The sequence below is a fragment of the Cyrtonyx montezumae genome, unplaced genomic scaffold (genome assembly GCF_038088225.1).
Source record: "Cyrtonyx montezumae isolate F1298 unplaced genomic scaffold, pur_monq_1.0 scaffold_17, whole genome shotgun sequence".
Taxonomy (NCBI): domain Eukaryota; kingdom Metazoa; phylum Chordata; class Aves; order Galliformes; family Odontophoridae; genus Cyrtonyx; species Cyrtonyx montezumae.
The window spans coordinates 32,628,348-32,646,285 of record NW_027071903.1 but is presented as its reverse complement, the minus strand read 5'-3'; the positions used below and the strand labels follow the sequence as shown (position 1 = coordinate 32,646,285).

The 17,938-nt window shown below is 39.7% G+C and overlaps 1 protein-coding gene across 1 annotated transcript in view; it reads left to right on the top strand.

The window, feature by feature from the left end:
• The first annotated feature begins 382 nt into the window (after positions 1-382).
• FAM169A (family with sequence similarity 169 member A) overlaps positions 383-17,938 on the top strand; it is a 34,609-nt gene continuing 17,053 nt past the window's right edge. The window contains exons 1-3 of the mRNA XM_065734327.1: positions 383-423; positions 10,755-10,888; positions 13,689-13,788. Coding sequence (XP_065590399.1) covers positions 390-423; positions 10,755-10,888; positions 13,689-13,788 — 268 coding nt within the window. The 5' untranslated portion in view covers positions 383-389. The remainder of the gene's footprint in view (positions 424-10,754; positions 10,889-13,688; positions 13,789-17,938) is intronic.

The following is a 17,938-nucleotide window of genomic DNA, read 5'->3' as shown; positions in this document are numbered from 1 at the left end:
CAGCTGACCAATCTCAGCTGGCCAGGACGTTTTTTCAATGAGATGGTGAAACCTTTGGGCTGAGAGTGATGTATGTGACATTCAGGGGCTGCTGGAAGGTGCAAAGCTTCGGGTGATCCCAAGAACGCACTGAAATCCAAAGACTGCGAGCGACAGTGCGGAGATTGCCCCACCGAGGAGGCAAAAACCGCTTTGTGTTACAGAGGAAAGACAATACAGACCTACTTCTGTTTGTATTTATAAATACGCGTAGGGATGCAAAGGTACGCGGGTACTTTTGCTGCGAGCACGGCATTATCTCCACGCACTTCCCGCCCTCGGTCCCTTTGTTTCCCCGCCCCGCTGCCCAGGTCCGCCCGCAGCGCTGGGAGCCCGCCCCGGAGGAAGTGATGGAGGCCGAGGGAGGAGGAACAGCGGCTGCTGGTAAGAGGGGAGGGAGCGCTCCCGCCCGCTGGGGCCGCGCAGCCCGCGGTCTCACCTCCTCACAGCTGCTGCCGTCCCGCCCGCCCCCTCGCGCCGCTCCGCTCCTGTGGCAGCAGCCGCCCCGCTCGCTTCGCCTGCGTCGTGCTGCTGCGAAATGGCGGGCTCCCCGCGCACCCCCCCCCCCCGCCCCCCTTCCTTCAGGCCGTTCCAGGAAAACTTTGTTCCGTCGCCTGAGGTCATGGCGGGACGCGCCCCGGCGCTTCGCGGCCGTGCCGGAGCACCGCTGAGGTGAGGAGCAGCCTCAGGCGGCCCCGCTGGGGATCCCGGTGCTCTCGGCACAGCGGCTCCGAGGCCGAATTGCGGGCTGCGTTAAGTGGGTTCATCTTCTGAAACGCATTTTGAGTTGCTCCCGTTTACCTGAAGCACCCACTTCGTCCCCTTCAGTAAAGTAACGATGCTGTTCATTAGTTGCTCTAACTGCTCGTGGCTGAACGCGCTGTGGTCGGATTGCTGTTTTTTCCTCTCCTGTCGGCCACTCGTGAAAGTTAAACATTGATAATAGTTGTTTTTACCTTTTTATTTTAATATTATTACGGGTTTTTTTTTGTCCTTTTTTATTTTAATATTCTTAATTCTACCCCTATTTTTAAATAAAATATCTCTAGATGAGCAGGGCTTGGTTTTTTACATCCCAGCAAATGTACTGTTGGATTCTGTGGGTGCATCTACTTTTTTTTTCTCCCGATTTCTTCATTGCTTCTCAAATTGAGCGTTTTAAAAAGAGTTATCCTTCTTTTCCCTTCCTATCTTGGAGCAGATGTTAGTGTTTGTAGCCATCATCTGAATTTCGGCTTAGTTATTCAATTAATTGCATACCCATATGTAATGAGTATTGAGCGTGCACCGCTCTTCAAGAAAGTACTGCATTCAGCTGTTACCTTTTCTTGTGCAAATGGTACATTTCAGGTTATGTGTAAGAGTACAAGTGATCAAACAACACAAGAGAGAATCTCTCCTGTTTAAATTTCAGGGGGGAAGATGTGCTGCCGTTGTGCTGATGGGTGTTTTGTAAGAACCCACGTGAACAGGTTGCTGCGTATTTTCTGTGTAATAGTTGGGCACCAGGAGTTTCCCAAGCATTTCTATTGGTGCACACTAGTCAGTCCTTACAAACTGTGTTTGCAGAGTCTCAGGTCACCCGTACACAAAGTAAACTGTGTCCTGCTCACTTACTGAGAGGTCTGTGGATGCTTAAAAATGTTGTTTGTAACCTTTGAAACTGCTGCCTGGTGGCTGGTCTTTATAGTATTACCAACAACAGATGGCAAATGGCTCTGCTGATGTAGTTCTTGCTGGTGTTTCATTCCTGTGAAGTTCCACAGTCTCAAAGTCTCAGAAAATGCCTCCATATTTTTTCTGCATAATGATTTCAAGCCAAACTAAATAAAAACATCTTATCAAATTCAAATTCCCATGGTGTCATGTGACATTTTTGTAATGATTGCCTTGCAGCAGTTTCAGATAAGTACGTTTGGTAGCAATTTAAGGCCTGTGTCCTTTAAGTAATGCTTATTAGCACGCAACAGATGCCATTTAGAAACATTATGCCTTTTAATAGGCTCTGCTTTTAGACCACGTTTTCTCATTCCAGGCAGGCTGTGGATCAGGCAAGCTTGGAGGTATGCTGTCATTTATGCAAAGCCTAAGTCAATTTTCTGCTCTGAAGTCAAGCCATGTGTTTTTCCTTGTTTCTTCCATTCTGGTCATAGCTGTCTGGTGCTTTTTTCCCCCTAGTCGTATCTTTGGCTGATTGTCAAGCTATTACAATCAAAACCTTTTGCATTTTTAACCACCATCAGTGGTTTCATTTGTCCTTACAGAAGAGTCTGTGTAAACTGAATTTAAACAATTTCAGCTTTACTATCGAGAGCACAGCAAGTGTGGAGTTAGCTCTCTATTGCCAGCCTGTCCTTCCTTCTCCGCTTCTGTCTCTTCCCAAAATGAAATAAAGGAAAAAGCAGAGCCATGCTGATTTTGGAGCACTTTCAAAGGCATGTAAAATAGCTGACACAATGGCACAGAGAAACAAGAAAGATGTTTACGTATTTTCCCTACTACATGCAGCTGTTTAGTAAAGCAAGAAGTTCTGAAGGAGACTAAGAGGCTTGTGATAGCTAGTGTAGGTGACATATTAATTTGCAGCTGCATAATAAGTTTACTAAAGTGTAAATTACTATGGTAGAGAGGGTGGGGTTTTTTTTCTTTTTATTCTGCATAAATTAATTTCTTAATTTTGAGATTAATCTGGCTGTACAAACTGGTCCTTGTAAGTAACTTGGGGGAAGGCTGCTGAGCTATCATAGGTAGACTTGGGTGCTCTAATGGTGGGAGCAGCAGATTTTTCAGATGTAAACGATTTGCAACTCAATCTATGGAGGATCTGAGAGTGAAAATTTGTTTGGTTGTCTCATATTTTCATTGCTGCATCATTTGTTTGGAGAACGTTGTCCTTCCTGATGGCAGATCATGGCTTTCAGGTATCCTACGTATGCCACACGTAGTGGCATAGTTTGTATACAGTGAAGGTGAAGGCTGTGAGCAGGCCCTGTGGCATTGTGTTCCCCACATGTGCTTTGAGTGATGGTCCTAAGAGGGAAATGTCATTAACATGTTACTTAAACTTCAGTCCTGGTGCTGGTTTGTGTGGTTGGTGGTGTTCAGTAATAATTTTAAATGCTCTTTGGTCCTAAATTGCAGCTGTCCTATCTGTCTGGCTTCACACCATGGGCTGAAATCATCTTCATGTTAGTTTGTTTTCCAAACTGACTTGTTATTTCCTACCATTTCACTATTCCTTGTTTATCACTATGAGAGGTATTATCTTCCTCTTTTCCCATATATATGGGATGACTTCTAGCTAATTTGTGTCCTCCTCTGCGCCTTCCATCTTTGTAAAGTACTGAATTAATGCTGTCACATTTAAACTGGTAATTCCTAAAAGCTGTTCTGCTGTTTGCTGCATCTTTTCTGTTATTTTCCTTCAATTCAGCCCCTTTGAATAATGAACGTACTTCAGAGATACATTTCAGTGTCATTTGCAGTCTCCCATTCTTTGTGTAGATTTTTGAGAGTCTGAGGTCAGGCCTAGAAGTATGAATTTCTGCTGGCCTAGCTATTCTGGCTGTGGGTATGATGAAGTGAGACGTATCAGTGACAGAGCTGTACCGAAAGAAGCCCCTGATGTGGATGCAGTTGTTTAGAAAATCTTCATTTTTGTTGTAATCAAGTTGGCAAATGTAGAGATTTTTTTTTAGATATCCAAGGAAACCCTTGCTGCTGTTATCTCCCCTGCCTTCAACAGTTGCAGTGTCCTTGACAAAATCCCTGTGTGAACTGGAACCTTAAAGGCTTTATTCATTACAGTCCTGAATGTCACCTCATGACTGTACCTTCTCTGGGTTATTCTGCAAGCTATACCTCTTTTTAGCATTGATGCTCTGTGAAAAAGAGAGTTATGTGTGCAGTGGTATGAATTCCAGATATGTCATAGTTACAGCTGGTAGCACTTCCATGGTTTCGCAGCACGCCGCAGTATTTATTTATAAAGTCTGTTTCTGGGCCATAGTATCTCAGCTTTTTTCAATTACATTAGGTTAGAGCTTTGTGCCAAACATGCCAGGCCATGTGTGCATTTTGTGTGTAAAATGACAGGAATAGCCTGTTCACGTAGGTGTATTTTAATTTATCTGTACTATGAACTGGATGTGATTTCAGTTTCTTTAAATGTAGCACTGCTAAAAATCTTTCTGAAGGAAAATGCATATGGATGAAACCTGTTAGAGGTATGGGAGTGCTGCAGGCTAGGATTGGTCAATGCCGTTTTGTGATCCCTTCAGCGTACACTTGCGTTCCTTGATTTGAAAGCATATTAAATAACGTGAATTCATCCAGGTAGATTTCCAAAATAGAGAAATAATTACACCAATTATTTAATTCATTTGCCTGTTTCTTTTTTTCCCTCCATATCATAAATTGCAGATTACTGTGACAAATGAGATGTGGCATATGGACCTCCATCACATCACAAGCTTCTGATGGCCTCCAAAGCTCCTTGAGAAAAATGGAAATCGAAGCTGGTGGACATTTTTCTGAGTTAGGGTTGTCTATTCTCTGCTTGTGCTCATGTACATTCTGCTAAATTTATGTGGATATTTCAGGCTTTTTTCTTCCCTTTTCCTAAATTAGTAGTAAAAATGTATTAGTGTGAATGGGATAGCTGATGTGACAGCGTCCTGCAGTTGTAATGCTTGATGTTTGATCTGCACTGTGTTAGAGTGACAGGATTTGCAATAATGATAAGTATAGCTACAGTTGAACTCATATTTAAACTTTGGTTTCTTAACTGAGAATGCAATTAGGATTATTTTCCTACATATCTGCCTTCATTTCTGCGTTTCACAGCAGAAAATCATCTGCAGTCAGGAATTTATATTTATTTTATCTCTTTTCACCGTTTGGATTGTGATAGAATAGTGATTAATACCTAAGTGGCGTTTTTGAATCAGACATAGAAACATTCTGGTGCCAGTGCAGGTTTCCTCGTCCTTTACGTTCTGAGTGTGATTACTGTTTTAGTAATGGTGAAAAGTAGAGCAGTGGGGAAGAGCACTGTTTTCATTAATGATGTACAGCATGTGGTTAAGGGCTGCCTTGCCAGGTTGGCCAGATATCACACCACAGCATTTGCCCATTAGCTGAATTGCCACCACACATCGTTATGGTACTGCAGTTTCACTTACACTAGAACTTGGGTTTTTGACATGAACTTGCTCAATTAAAATTAGGATGTGAGAGTCAGGTTCTGCATGTACTCCTGGGAACAAGCCAAAGACCTCTTCCTTCCTTTGGAAGGTTAAACAAATATGGCTGTCTAATGATAACCACATGCACAGAACTGCTCAAGCTCATTGGAGGGAGTGGAGGAGCTGGTGTTAAGCACTGCTGTTTACCAGAGCTCCTGCTCCTGGGAGAGACTAATGGGAAGTACTTCTGTTACACGATCACAGTTTAAAAGAGCAAAAACTGTTGTCTTCTGGCCCTAGACACCATCGTGGTTTTGTTGTGTAGTGGTGTGGTTGCAGTCCACGGGAGAACAGAGAATGATTTATGCTGCATGATTTCTCTGTCTTTTTATGTTGTGACTTCAGAGAGACTGATAAGAAAAATGTCACAGCCTTTTGAAGTGGCAGATAAGACATACACTTAACAGATAAGAACTGAGATGAAGATGAAGTCATTTGTTGGGGGCCACAAAAACACACCTGTGATAGGAATAAATCGTAGGGGCTCTGGCTTCAGTTCCCTCATTTAATTACAGAACCATTATCTTCTAAGAATTGATGTGATATACAGTCTTTTTGTGTTGGTGTACATATGTTTGTCACATATTGCAAAGTGTTTTTTGATTAAAGAAAAAAGTGGAAAATGTTTCTTGGACACCAAAAAGCCATGATACTGTCAAAAACATTTAAAATCTGCTGAAGAGGTTTTTTTTCTGTTTGTTTGTTTGTTCTTTTTTTTTAATTGTGAAATATATTGGCATGCCAGTAAAGCCAGAAAATAAATAAAACCAGTGCTGCTATTGCAAGGATTACAAATGGCAAAATTGAATAAAATATAGTGAGACTAAAAGTTAGAAATGTTAAATTGCTTTTTTTTTTTTCTAACTTTTTGGCATCATTAAGAACCACATTTTTCATTCTTTTACATGTAAATTCAGTGCACATTTGCAGAAATACGTACACATGGGTGCACAGCACAGACATTGTGTGGTGACTGAGGGCTGTTCTGTAAACATACGTTGCTTAATGGGTGCATGTCGTATCGTCCTCTGTGTTTGTGGAACATGAAAAAGTAGTTGTAGGATAAATGATTAATCCACTTTCAGACGTGACACTTGTTTCATGCTTCATCCACAGTGAGGTTGATGTATTTTGCTTTACAAATCTGTCTGCATTTTAAATGCTCTTCCGAATTTCTAAAATGCTCTCTTCAACTCTTCCTTGGAAATATCAGCTCATTTTAATTCGCCTTTGTTGACCCAGTGGTGACTCTAGTCTGAAATCTCAGCATCAGGAGCGTGTTGGCTGGGGGATCCAGTAAGGGTAAGCTACATATGAACACAGGAAAAGGGAAATTTTTAACTACTAAAGCAAATGTGTATTGTTTCATGACTGATGCATTGGGTTCGTAATCAAAAGGACTGAGTGTATTGGCAGTACATACTAGTATAAAATTTACATGAGTATTTAAGGTATCTTTACAAGAAGATGGAATTGATTGTCCCAAACTGTACCTGATTTGTTGACAGAACGGTGAGGCTAATAAGGAGGGTACTGAAATGACTGGTCTAGTCAAAAAGAGCCTGAGGAACATGATAGGGTTTTTGGCTGCTGGAGCATCACGTTTCTGTAAGCCTACGGTTATCTGTATTCTAGTTAAGTTATTTCTATTACGATATAGGGTTTAGTTGCAGGGGATGTGGAAGAATTGTCAAGAAGGATCAGTCAAACCATTTCATTTACCTTTGGGCATTCTTGCACTCTGCAGTTTCACTTGTGGAATTTCACATACAAGTGTGTGCACCATGTGTTTTCTGTTGTATTGAGAGTAAATTCTTTTGCCCGTGGAAAAATATTTCCTGCTTACTTTAACTGATCAGATGACAGTCTTGTTGAATCTGTAATGATGAGGGTCTGTCTCTAGTCTACAGAAATAATTTCCTAGTTCAAGATGGAATATTGCCTTCTGTTTTGTGATTCCAGTCCTTATTTATCTATCCAGAGCAGGACTTAAGAATGTTAATCAAATCTATCTGGATTCCCACATATTGATTTTTTAAAATATTTTTTTTATCCTAGTTGAGGAGAACTTCATCTGACTTTTACCCTACAAAAATATATTTGTCCACTTCATGGAACACCGATAAAATTCAGCTCTCTGGTCTGGAGAAAATCAAAGGTGGATTAAAAATACCCCTGAGTTTAGTGATCGGGACTGAAGGGATCTTGGTTTACATGGGTTAGTCATTCTCTGATGTTACAGGCTGAGGTACACATGGTGTACTGTAAGGATGACTGAGTGTGAGCAGTGCCTGCTTGCTGCTCTAGCTGTTTATGGCTGCAGCTTTTCACGTCAGATATCAGACTCTTAGTGCAAATTGAAGGCATGTTACCAGTATGAGAGGAAATGCAGTTACATGAATGAGTTGAGAATATGGCCCAGACTACCCTGGGAACGAAAGAGAGCAGAATTAGCATCTTAATTTTTGCTTTAAAATCTGTTTTTTATGCTCAAAATCAGATTGTGGCCATCCAGTTTTCTATTTTAATCAATTTATTTATCGCTAGGTAATTTTTTTTCAGTGGAGCTGCATCCACCCCTTCCTTCGTGACCCTGAATGCTGGAGCCCCACAAGTCAAAGTCTGGTACCTGTCACCTGTAAACCCCTCATCATCATGCTGGTGTAGGAGCAGCCTGTATGATGTGTTGACCCAAGACTGGCAGCCACTACATCGTGAATACCTGGAATCCCTCTAATGCAGTAGGCCTCTGTTCTAAATTTACTCTGCTTTTGGTTTATGGCCCTTCCTCTGTGGCTGCAGCAAGAGGCCCCTTCTTTATGACTCACCCTCCCACCCCCCTCCGCTCCTTGCTCTGATGGTAACCCTTTGTGCACATGGCTTGGGTGGAAAATGTGCTCGCTAGGTGTCAGGCTGATTGGCTGCAACAGTGTGCTCCTTTGTTGTCGCTATGTAAGATCCAATTCAAATGAAATCCTGTAATTCAAATTAAGTAAAAAGGCTGTCCTTGGGACCTTGCAATTTTCCTATCCCAAGATGCTTGTAAGGGCCTCAGACTGAAGCACTCACAGTAGAATAGTGCTGCTTTCCTTCAAAGTGGAGTTACATTATTTTGTTATTGATTTTGGAATCTTTATAATGTCCTGCTAGCCAGCAATAATTATTGCTGTATTCAAATGCCTAATAATAACAGTTAGACTACATCAGGCTTTTTGGTTTTGGTGCTGTAGACAGAAGAGGAAATATAATTTTCTCATTTTGTACTGGGGAAAACTGGGAAACACAGTTGATGTTTGGTTGAATTTGCTTACTCTGTTATCCTTCTCCTGCCTATGGCAGCCATACAGTATTAGTGGTAAGTGCATGCGTGTGCAGATACTGGGGGAATGTTCACAAAATCCACCCTTAGCACAGCTGACTTCTTGAGGACACTCCAGGGCACCAGAAGTTAGATTCCTGCAGCATGTTGTCCTGAAGGTTCCCTCCCCCCACCCCCCCATCCTCCTTTGATTTCCCCTTTGTTGGAATGTGTGCTCCTAACTTACTTCAGTATTTTCAGCGTATTACATGGGGAAGCCAAGTTAAATGGAAATCTAAAAGCAGTTTTTAGAGAAAAAATTACTTCTGTGGAAGGCTGTATTAATGAAATGTTTCAAAGTGTTCTCAAATACCTCATTATTTAATTTGTGCTGTTATTTCGTTCTTTTAATGGTTTGCCATTCCTGTGGAATACATGCATAATAGGTACCAGAGAGTTCCTGTAAACCTGAAGGTGGTGATTATTTTGTTGAGGAAGAAGCATTAATGCACTTAGTAAGTTGTTTTGGCTTAATAATGGGAGAGTAATGCCTTGGTGAGCAGCATCTTATGAACAGTATTTATCAGCATAATCAGTATTTTTCTTTGTTCTAAACTTAAATCTTATCTGCTGTTCTTTAGTAATAATAATCTTTGATTTCTTCCTTCCTCCATATAGCTTGTTGTTGTTAGACAGTTTGCAGGGGATGCCTGCAGCAGAAGAAAACTGCAACTGCTAAGCACTGGCTGGGATCCTATACTGGGTCTCAACGTGCAGTGTTGCAGTGCTTCTTTCTCTCATTTTGTTGCACAACAGTGGCTTCTGTTCAGCATTATGTCTACAGAGCTTTGCTGTCAAGGCTCAGGTTGTAAGCACAAGGGCAGGAAAAGAGTGCTTGAAGTATTTTAAGCGGTGCTGGGCGGTGGTGTATCAGTTGTAGTTTTTTAACTTCTGGTAAGGAATCAGATCTTAATCACTGTGGAAGGGAGGATGGTGGGACTGTGGATATGTGGTTTGACTTGGTGCTGCAAATCCCATGCTCTTTTTTCTATGGAAAGTTCTTGCTTTCTATATCATACTTCAATCATCCATAGTTTCTGAGTCTCGGTATAGGCAGTTCTTACAGTGGCCCTCAAGAGGCTGTTCACTGTCTCAGGCATTTACTTTGCACTTACTATTAGCACTGTTGTTTCACATTAAACTTGGGTCATTGAAATTCCCATGTGAAGGGAAACCATGATTAAAAATGCAGGATTTAGAATTAATACTCTAACTAGAGCATTTTGAGGGTATTCATCCTTAGTTTGGGCCTTCAAGAGCTGCAGGTGTGGCTTGTTGATTGAAAGCCCCTTAAATTCCTGTGATGAAGACTTGCAGAATACTATTTTGTCTGCTAAAAACTCATTGATTCTAATGTTCTTTTTCTTCAACTGGTGATGAACCACCAATCAGTCTGATTTGTATCAGAAAGAAGATGCTTGGTTTCTCAGGATCACTGATTTGGAATTTGCATTTAGGTGGCAGGTATCAGATATATGTAATCTTTGTTTGCATGCCATTAACAAACACCTTGGATGAATATTCTGTATCATCAAGTCATGGAAAGAAAATTGTGTTGCGTAAAAGTTGGTGTTCCTTATTTTTGGAATGCTTCTATGTAAAATATTTTAATTTTTGAACATTATTTAATTGTTTTAAACTACCCAATTGAAATGAGTCAAAAAAGAGGAGAACTAACAGCAGATCATGGTCTGACCCAGAAGGGGGCAGCCTTCAAAAAAGCAGTTGGAATTCTGTTCTGTTGTGTTTTTGGACAGCACTAATAATCAGTGTGTTTTGAAGGTTGTTTGTTTTACAGCTTTTAAGCAATTGATTAAAAGCAATTAATTAATACCCATAGAAATTTAAGACTCTGTTTGTTGAATTCAGAGGAAGCCAATGTGATTTGATGTTGTTGTGGTACTACTTTGTAAGATTTCATGACAAGGGTTAGATAACAAATAGATAGGATTTTACTCGTCTTCTTGTTTAAGACTAGGATTATGCAGAAGGCCCTAAAGGGAATGTTAAGAGCCCATTCACACTAAGCAGACGCTAGGAAAACTGTGGTTTTAAAATTTGTATTTATTACTGTGCTTTAAAAGTAAGAATATTGTCTGTTTTAACTGCAGGTTGTCAGTATTTGGTAGATGCATTAGCAGGAGATCCAGAGGTTCTGCAAGCAGATGCTGAAACATACTATGAAAAACTGCTGAAGCAGTCGTCATCTGCTCCTGACATTTTTTGCATCCCTGGAGGAGAAAAGGTAATAAGCTGTTGTTTTTCATCCTACAAGTCAGATACTTGCAAACTAGTTTGTTGGTTCTGTTCATAGTCTTTTTGTGAACAGGGGCAAACTGGTGTGGCCAGATTACAGGTTTCTTAAAATCATAAATTCTGCATTATTTCAAGTAGTTTACATGCTTCAGATTAGAGAGAAGCTTAACTAGAAGTCTAAAACCCACTAAGTGTGGGTGAAGGTTTGAAGTACTTAGCTGAACTTTACACACTGACCTTCCTCCTTAGAGGACTGGATCAAAAGTGAGCTTGATAGTGGTTTATAATTTCACTCTGTTCTGTGTTCCACTTTTGTTGTGCAGTTTACACAGGTATTGCTGTACTATTTTTTTTTCTCATCCTTCCTAATTGTAGCATCAGTGATGTTGCATGTGGATTCTCCCAGATCAGATCAGATCAGATGGGACTAATGGATAAACGCTGTAGGTGTTAGTGATATGAGTTATGTTCAATTCCTGAGCCACCTGAGGAATGAACTGGGGATGAGAGAATCAGCCTGTTAAATATTCTGACTTTAAGTCAGCACATGAAACCTTACTGGTTAAAACCAATCCATACTTATTTAAGCCTTCAATTCTGGTCATTTTCTAGATGATACTGACTACCTGTTATTGTACTATCGAATCAGCAAATGGGTTAGTTGAAGTGAATGTTTGGAATGTGATGATTGTTCCCCAATTTCGGAAAATAACATGTAGTAGTTTCCAGAAAAATACTATTTCAGGTGGCTGGCTCCCATCTTTGAGCATCGAAGGTAACTAGCTTTATGCATTCTTTGAATGCCCTCTAGTGGCCCGTGTAGGGTTAAATACAAACAAACCTAACATGCACAGATTCCCCCAGTTAGGGCTTCTCTGTCCATTGCTCAGCCTTTCATGCCTGGTTGTACTTCCAGAAGCTTATTTTCTGTTTCACTGGAACATCAGAGGCTGAGATAAAATCCCAAGCAGTGCTGTATATATTTTTGCAAGAATTAAACACAGTGAAATCAGTTAAAGGAGGACTTCTGGCTTTTGATTCAGAACTGTCTTGATTCTGTGGCTTGTCATCAGACCTTAAATATATCACATGACAGATTTGAGTCTCATAGCAACACATTTCTCCTTGCTTTCATTTAATTCAGGTCTAATCTAACCTGCAGTCAGACAGCTAGTCAAGGACATAAATAGTGGTAATGTTCACACTATATTGTTTTTTTCCTTATACTCTATTACAAATACTTCAATGAATGTTGATGTTTTGTAATTAAAAATAAATTAAACATAATATGTTAAACTCTGATTTCCAGAGATTGAGCAATTGTTATATGCCTATAACCTTAAGGATAAGGCTCTTGATGTTTAAATAACTGGCTGTAGTTACCAGCTTTTTATTTATTTAGTTAGTTTTCCTTTTCTGTGTGCATCTGAATTAAAGCAGGTTTGAGTGGCAGGACCAACCATGTGTAATTAGTGTCCATCAGCCCACTTGCTTAGGTCACAGAACTTCGTTTTGGTATGTCATGATCTTTGGGCAACCATTCAGTGCACAAAGAGCAAGAGTTATTGCAAGTCAGGATGGAAGAGCATTGTCAGAGCTCAAAAAGAGAAAGCTATACTTGGCTCATCCTGATGTTATTAGCACCTATGAAAAGTGCATGTAACATTATAATACACAACAGCAGTTATAGCAGTATTGGATGTAGTACTGGCCTTTTCATCCCAGTAAAACTCTCAGGTGCCATTGTGATACCCATGCTGTTGTATCTGTAGCATGCAAAGAAAGGCTCTGTCAGAACACAGAGACTGCAGGAAGCTCATGAATACGGATTTCAGGGAGTTCTCAGTTTTTTTCCCAGAGTGCAGTGTTTGCACAGATGATCCCAGGGTTCTGTTGCCGACAAGCTAGTGAACACTGGTTTCATCTTAACGTTATCTTGAGTAATCCATATTCATTCTACTCCTTCCATGCACCAAGTAATATTAAATGTATCACATGACTGATTTGAGTTTCATAGCAAACTGACAAATGGGTGCAATTAGAGAGAGAGGCACACCCACACATACACAATGGACCAGATTTTTGAAAGTACAGTACATACTGTGCTAAATTATGCACGCTTTTTGCCTGTACCTAAACTTCCAAGAGAGCATTTACAATATTCATATGGAAATTGTCATCTCTATGCATATAGAGCTGTTTGAGCACAGTCATTCTGTGTTTGTGTCGCATCGTTTAAAAGTTGAGCCTAAGAATGAGAGGTTGAAAGCTGCGTTTTGATTTGAGCTTTCCCTGCAGTGTAACCACCTTGTGCCAATTTATCTCCCCTCCCTGTGCCTCACAGATAAACTGCCCAGGCGCTGCCCTAATGCTTTGATACTCCCTACACCCCGAGGCTTAGTTCATTGTTTGCGAAACACCGCAAGTGCTCAGCTGGACTGTGCTGTGAGAAGTGCAAGTTGTATTTGTTTTCAGTTGATACAAATGTGTCTGGTCTTTTGTAACACCATTTGTCCGCATGTAACAGTGTTCAAAGCCCTGTTATGTAGGAGTTGGTGTAAGTCAATATTTTTTTCACCGACTTTGATAAGTAATTCCTTTTAAATTGCTTGCTGATAATGTAAGACTATTACATATGTATTTCTGTTTTAAAGTTGAGGACTGAGAGGGTGTTGTGCTAAGCATATTCGGTGCACGTGAGTAAAACATACTGTAAGTACATCTAACACATGAAGTACTTCTTGCCAGTTTTGCAGTACAAACAGCTACAGGGCTTGTTTGTTTTTTAGGTTAAACTTGAAGATTCCTGTGTGTGTTTTGTTCCCCTCTACCGAAATAGTCCTACTTGCAAAATGTTGCTGTTAACTGATCCACAGGATAAAGAGACAGGTTAGAATTGGTAAAAAAAAATCTTGAAATTTGAGTAGTTGTACTTTCTTTTGCTTTTAAGATGGACTACTGGTTTACATGCTTAAATATTTGGGAATTTGTTTTGAATAGGAGGTGGATACCCTTTACCTTCCAGGGGTTTGTTTTGGTGGGCTGCTAAGCAGAAGGGAGGATTGACACTGAGGACTTTCAAATTCAATGCATTGCTCTGCTGAAAGTTGAAAAAGGGCCTTGGATAAATCTCTTTATTTTGTCTGTATCTGTTAAATGGGATAGAAGTTTTCTAATTTAGGATGATGTGAAATTTAATGTATTATAGTTTGGATAGAATTCTGAAATGCTTAAGCGAGAATAATCTGTATGGACTCCTATATTCATAGAATGGTTGGGTTGGAAGGAACCTTCAAGATCATCTAGTTACAGCCCTCCTGTCATGGGTAGGGCTGCCTCCCAATGAACTAGGCTGCCCAAAGCCCCATACTGAAACTGATCACCTCCAGGAATGATGCATCTGCTGCTTCTGTGGGCAACCCGTTTTAGTGCCTCACCATCCTCATGGTACTTTCTTACTAATGTCTAATCTCCTTTATTTTAAAATCATTTCCCTTCTCCTGTCACTGCACTCCCTGTTGAAGAATCTCCATCTTTTCTTTAGGCCCCCTTTAAAAACCAGAAGGCCAAAATTGTATCAGGTCTTACAGATTCTTATTCATACTGATTTTCTTTTGTGGTATCATCTTCAGTCCTGTGTTTATTTGCCTTCTGAGTACTTGTGTTTGAAGGGTACATTTGAGGTGAAACTGTGCTCAGGAATTAGTTATATCAGTTATTTGTTATTTGTTGAGTTAAATCAGTTATTTGGCAGTTCTATCAAGTTTTCCTTTAAACTCCACCAGCTTTGCATTGCTTACTACTGGTAATGCTGGTGTTTTCCTATTCTAGCCAAATGTCAGCCTCACAGGGATGCACTACTGAGCATATGCTTCCAGATGCTTCTGTCTCATGAGTCACTGCTTAGAATATCAACAGGTTCTTAAGAAATGAACAATAACTGTTATCTGAGCTTTTGCTTACTTCAGTCAGGGTTGCTGTATCTTCAAGCACAGAATGGTTTCTTCCTACTTGCTCTCTTAGGCAAGTTTCTTTGACAGTGGGATTTGCAAAAATGGAAATGTAGAAGTAACAAACTTTGATGACAGTCATTAGCAAGAAACTTGATTCTGAGTTGCATGGTACAAAAAATAACAAGTTGTGACCCAACTAGATTAAACAACAGTTTTGGAGCTGTTGTGAAGTGAGAGTTTACACAGTTTTTGCAGCAACTACAACAAAGATGTGAACCTATGCTCTATCCCATTGTGTCACTTAGACAAGGGAATCCAGGTGTTACCAAGCCTTGATTCTCTAATCTCTTAAACTTTCAGCTCCCATATGTCACAGCAAAAAAACAATAACAAACAAAACAAAAAACAAATGACATTTGTCACTAAAAACATATATATATATATATATGTTTGTATGTATATATGTGTGTGTGTATATATATACATATATATATGTATATATATTTTTTTTTCTGAAAGGGGAGCCTATGAATTATGCCTGTAAGGCTTTTACAGCCTCTATTTTTAATAATACAACAGAGGAAAGGCTAATTAAAAAAAAAAAAAAAGGCTAAGTTTAAACTGTGTTCAGTTTTAATGAGCATCGGATAAATGAACCTGTACTCCTAGAGCAGGTACTGTTAGTATAACTACTTTTCAGTTCAAATGAAATAATCAGAAAATTTCTTCATAAGAAAAAACAAAAACAAAAAACAAAAACAGATTAAAATCACCTGTGGTTAGAGGTGAACTCTGCAAAGTTTTCCAGCTCATTTTACATGTGCTTTCAATTGGAGGTTCACTAATGGGCTGTGGTTCACATAGTTGAACGTGGGAGACCTTTCTAAGATAAAAGTGTAGTCAAAAGGCTTTATGGTTCCTCTAAAACTACAGAAAGAAGTACATTCCTGATGTTAATTTATATATTCCATTAATGTATTTCTGAAAAGAGATAGGCACTGGTGTGACAAAGGAGAGAAGTGCCTACACCAGAGGCCAAACTTGCACTGAGTGTAGCTGTGCATACCTACAGACTCATGTTCAAAGGAATATGGTTGAAAGCAGCATTTACCATGGACTGCAGAAGGGGGTATGTAATGACTACACGAAAATGAAGAACTGTTAAATAAATGCAAGTGAAAGCAATGCATTTAGCACAGATCTTCAATTGGATAATATTAATTAGATGTGTACACAGAAAAGAAGAAAAGATTTCCACAAATGGCAAGTCAGATCCATATTGGAGACTAATGGATTAGTATTGCATAGATAAAATGACAGACATAATGTTTATGAACTAATATCCTCTATAATGTAATTATTTCCAACAATTATTTCTACAGGTCTCAAAGTACTGTCTATCTAATCATTTGTTTAGAATTCTGTAATTTAGATTCATAACAAACACAGCATTTAACAACCTATCTACTGGTTTGACAGTGAAGAGCTTTATAATTTGATGACATTTAATTCTTGGGCATAGGTTAAAGAGAGATTGAGTCCGACACTGAGATTTACATCTGATCATCACCATCTCAGATAGGTTATCTGGAATTGGTATGTAATGTATCTGAGATGACCTGTGTATTTCTAAGAGAAAACAAGTGGCAGCTTTTGTAAAGGACTTGGTCTTGGTTGGGAGCATTTTTTATTTATTTGTGGTGGGCTGAGAATTCCGTTAGTGTATTTGTACAGATATCTTTATGAGAATGTAAATTGTGCTGCAAGGGCTTACAGAGCATAACGTGGGTGATTAACATCTGTATAACACTAAATAAACATATCCTATTGTGGCACTTTCTGTGCACTGCATATAATAATTTACAATAACTGCTGGATGCCATGGAACATTTATCACAAGACATTTGCAACAAATCATTGAGTAAAACTCGAATTGTAGAAGGAAATGTAATTGGTTGCAGGAATGTTATCTATCTTAGATACTTGAGCAGCTGCCATTACTGCAGCACCTTCATGCCTCTCAAGCTTTAATGTATTTATTCTGCTAAGACTTTGAGAGAGAGACAGAGAGAGGGACATGCTCTTATTCCATTTTAAAGATAGGGAACTGGGGCAGACAGCTATTCAGCATATGTCAATGCTGTAGAATGCAGTTTAATGTAGTAGGTCTGAGCGTGCTCTATCATCATAGGTGACCTGAGCCTGGCTGCATGGAAATGCTTGTTGGGGTAATTCACCATTCTCCTTTCAAGGTGTAAATCTCATGCCAGCAAGCTCTGCGATCTGTAATGTGACATCATTCTGAATTATTATCAGAATTAAGGGGAAGATGGCTTCAGCAGAACTTTTAGATTCAATGTTAATTAAACTCAATTTACATCTATTACATAGAGTGTTTGCCTTTGATTTAGATTGGGGCAGAGGAATGGGTTTCAGCAATTTGAATGAAGGTGGCAGAACAGGAAGTTCCAAAGAGGATATAAAGCTTTACTCTGTGAAGTTCTGATGTGCACATTTCATTGGAGTAATTGCACACCAGTGTGGGAGCATTTGGCCAGTGTGTTTTTAACTAGAAGGCAAAAATATAATTCAGACCAGGGTTGGGAAGGAATCCACGTTTGCATAGCAAAAGAAAACATTTCTTAATCACAGCCACGTTGTGTTTAGTGCCTGATTGTTTGTTGCTGTTCAGTTACACTTTCCCAATCCTCGTAGTGGTATGGAATTGTGTTTTGCAGGCTAACAACTTCTTGCAGCACCGTGAATGTTTTTGTCTCACTGCAACTGATGACATTACTGAGGTTTAGCAAACTAATGCTTACATGGCAAGCTGCACAACCGAGTGCACATACACCCTGTTAGTTGTGAGCTTGAAGTGTTTTGGACTTTGCCGTTTCACTTAGTCCTGCAGGAGCAAGGTCATGTTAATCGTGAATCACATTGTGTAGGTGATGTGTGTAACTTGCTGATCAGTAATTAACTCGGTCTGTCATGGTCAGTTGAATGTAACCTAATGTCTTGGAAAGAAAAATAAGATGAGGAAACAAAAGTGAATGAACATGTGCTTTCACAAAGCTTGTTTGCAT